General features: G+C 32.2%; 1 protein-coding gene across 2 annotated transcripts in view; it reads left to right on the plus strand.

Moving 5' to 3' along the window:
- Window positions 1–2,475, plus strand: part of LOC112451794 (sodium/calcium exchanger 2-like) — a 44,539-nt gene extending 42,064 nt beyond the window's left edge. For both annotated transcript variants that reach the window (XM_025011764.1, XM_025011699.1), the window contains exon 5: window positions 2,243–2,475. In XM_025011764.1, coding sequence (XP_024867532.1) covers window positions 2,243–2,412 — 170 coding nt within the window. In that variant the 3' untranslated portion in view covers window positions 2,413–2,475. The remainder of the gene's footprint in view (window positions 1–2,242) is intronic.
- Window positions 2,476–3,783: the final 1,308 nt, after the last annotated feature.

Raw genomic sequence — 3,783 nt, forward strand, 5'->3', positions numbered from 1 at the left:
AGAGAGAGAGAGAGAGAGAGAGATGGGGGGAACAGTGGATAAAAATCGGTCCGAAAATTTTAACTAAATTCTGTTTCATAATTGTGTAAAATATAGTTAGTAAAATTTCTTACGCGTTGCTTCTTCTTCACAAGAAGAATACATTTCTTCGCATGTATCGAAGATACATGGCTCTCTTCACCAACTGCCATAAATTTATTATTGAACACACAGTATGCGCCTAACTCAACCTAATCTTTCCCGACGGAGGATAAAATGCGTATCACGGGATGCGCGAGCATCTAGATTGGAGCTCTTCAGAAATGCAACCCTGAGGAATGCGACGTTATGTAGAGGCTCGTGAAATTCAAGACTCCCTCGACGCAATGTGCATGATTCTTACATTTATGCGTTTTCTGCGCACATCTTTTTGCCATATATTTGCTATGCAACCGTTTCGGATCGCGTACTTCGTATATTTCTTCATATCTCGCGCAGCTTTTTCTAATGTGCAAGCTATATAGATGCATGAGCTGCGATTTGAATTGCAATAAACTTGACATTCAGTATATTAAATGTAAATACTTTTAAATGTAATTATTATTTTTACATTACTCGCATATACTTACATATATTATAAAATACTTTATTTTTATTTTACAGATAAAAATTAAGATTTTTTAAGTAAAAACTTGTTGAATTTATAAAAAAAAAAAAACTACTTGTATGACTTGCACAACTTTTACATGTGACAGATATACATTAATAATAAAAATTACAGATACAAAATAATAAAAATAGTGTTGGACATATTAAGCAATTATTCCAAACCTATGTATCTAATCTATATATTCTATGACTGTAATGGTTAAATACTTTATTGTTTTATAATTGATAGCATTGAAGGTTCTCAGTTACTTTTATGTTTTAATGTTTATTCAGGTCAAGTCTACCATCTTTTCTCTCTCTCTCTCTCTCTCTCTCTCTCTCATAGGCGTGCCCTTCTTGTTTAGACGTGCTTTTATACTTCTCGAACTCTGAGTCTTGTTATAATAAATCAGAGAAATATAGTATAATCACTTGGCTCGCTTTATTTCTCACGAGATAACCCTGCACAGAACCGACTTCTAACAAATAGAACCCTCCGGACATGGCGTAATTGTTACCTCTTATTACGAATACCGTAAACTTCCAATGGAAGCCTTGAAAATGATCGTATTGAATTTGCTTTAGATATTGACTTCGAAACAATAGAAAACACGAATACTTATATCAGCAATTTTTTATTTGCGCTCCAGAGGCTTTCCTTTTCTTCACGGCAAGAAATTATTCATTATACTTTACGTTTCTTAAAAACATTTCTGAGAGGCTATCGATAAAAACTTCGGTCGAGGCACAAAGAAACAGAAGGTGGTGAAGTTTTAACGTTTCCCATTTAATAAATAGCTATTATTAGTGACAACACATATAATACACAAAACATTTAATAGATAAATTATTTGATGTGCGCGTAAGAAATATTGCAAATATTATAAATATATAATAACGCTACAAACGCCAAAAAAATTCAATTATAAATATCTTATTTGGCAGATATCTGTTGCACAAATTGAACGAGATGAAAACGATTTGATGCTCTCTCTGTGTTCTTCTATCTCTATCTCTATTTCTTTTTCTGTGTATCCCTTTTCTTCCTTTGTTCTCTCTCTCTCTCTCTCTCTTCATACGTTTGTGTATATACATGTGTAGAGATGAAATCGATTACAGCGAGAAGAGAGTACCACGTAGCTCTATTATAGTGCACTTTTCTTTGTCCGATTTTCCTTTCTGCATTTTCTGCTTTCACTCGACCTGTGAAGTGAAATCGCTCAAAGCATTTTTCGACATTTACCCTCGATAAAGCGCTTTATTCGCTTGTTCGTCGCGCTCGTGGATTTGAATGTGCGCAAAAAATTATTTTATAAAAACGGTTTTTTTATTACATTCAGTATTGAGTCTTTATTGAAGAAACTGTAAACAAACTGTGAGTATTTCATTTATTTGCGCATAAAAGACAGAAACTTTTATATTCTAAATAATTTCTGCGCGAATTAATCAGGTTATTGTCAATTTTCAAAAATTGATAATAAAAATTAAAGATTTTAAAGATTAAAAAAATGAATCCGTTGCAGGATATCGTAAATTGCAATATTTTTCTTCTCTAAGCTATGTTTCTTTGTCTTTTCTTCTGATGTACAAATTCTGTGTGAAATATCGTTCTTAGGCACAAGTTCTTGGAAAGAACAATTCACGGAAGCGCTCACCGTCAGTGGGGGTGATGATGGTGACACAGAGGGTCAACCTTCCTCACCATCCGCGATGGATTATCTTATGCACTCGCTTACCATCTTCTGGAAAGTCCTCTTTGCCTTCGTTCCGCCCACAGGTGAGTAACAATTTTTTCTTCATGTTAATATATCATCGCTTACTATATACATATATGAAGCAGACCACTTTAATTACATCCCATTTTTTATTGCCTTTCCACATTTCTTATTTAAAAAAAATTCTTGATTATCATTTCTTTGATTTTAGATAAAAGTGTTTTAAATAAGAATTTCACATTTCTCAATAAGCACTTTGTACAAGATGTCTATGTTATCAAAAATTTTTAAAGTACATATTTAATATTTAAATACTTTGACTTCTCTTTATCACTCCACTATATAAAAATATTATAGCAGGTAATCAATAGTTGCAAAACGTCTCATATTTTCTTAACAAATTTTAATATAAAATAAAATTTGCAATAACTTATTTATTATTTGTATATTATTTATTAAATAAGATTTTTTTCTCGGAAATTGATTATATTATTTTATACGTGTATGTAAAGATTGTACAAGAAAATTTTTATCGACGATTCTTATGACCAAAATTTCGATAAAAACATGTGTTTGTTGAACGATTTCACAAATTCGATTAATTTTATCAGCATTCAAAAAGACGTTTTCTCAGCACATCCTCAGAATAATAATTTGCTCGTGATTGGAAATGGTGGTCTTAATCTTACATGAAAACGACGTTGTTAGATACGAAATTGCCACGTGATGAAAGGTAAAGTGAATTTTGATCGAAATGCATTTATGATGGTGCAAACTGCAAAACAGAAAGCAGCACACCTAGACTGTCTCACGAAGATTATTTTACGTGTGCGAAGAGATTAATTACATATCGTTTGATATACAATAATAACACAATACCTTTCGAAAAATAACTGTAAAATTTGAAAACCAACGTAATAGGTTTTCCAATAATCTGTATTAACATGAAAGAACATGAAAAACATGAAAATATAGTGTTTTACATAAATATTGATTATCTTTGAGTATAAAAACAAATGAAGGAATTCGTATATTTCCTTGTAACTTGTGAAAAGAGTTTTAAGAAAGTCGATTCTTATTGTTTGTGTAATTTGATTTCTTGAATTTTTCACGGATTTTCTTCGTGTCTTTTATTTTTGATATTTCTTTAATTTTACTTTGACTTTTTCCTGTATTTTTTGAGATACGGAAGAGTTCTTCTTTAGTCATGGCTCTGCTTCCATCCAGGTGGAAAAAAATGGTGGAGGAAAGATGGTAAGAGTAGGATAGAGGGAGGAGAAGACGTGCTTTATTTCAGCAAGCACAATCGCAAAGGCCTGCTGAACTGGCAAAAGCTCTGGAAACTACTGTATCGAGCAACGTAATTTCACCTTGTTTATCTTTCTCTTTTTTTTCCGCCGTCCTTATAGATCAACGCTTCCGTGCAGAAGCGCAAGACACA

This window comes from Temnothorax curvispinosus, unplaced genomic scaffold (assembly GCF_003070985.1).
Source record: "Temnothorax curvispinosus isolate PA1 unplaced genomic scaffold, ASM307098v1 QBEX01000049.1, whole genome shotgun sequence".
Lineage (NCBI taxonomy): Eukaryota > Metazoa > Arthropoda > Insecta > Hymenoptera > Formicidae > Temnothorax > Temnothorax curvispinosus.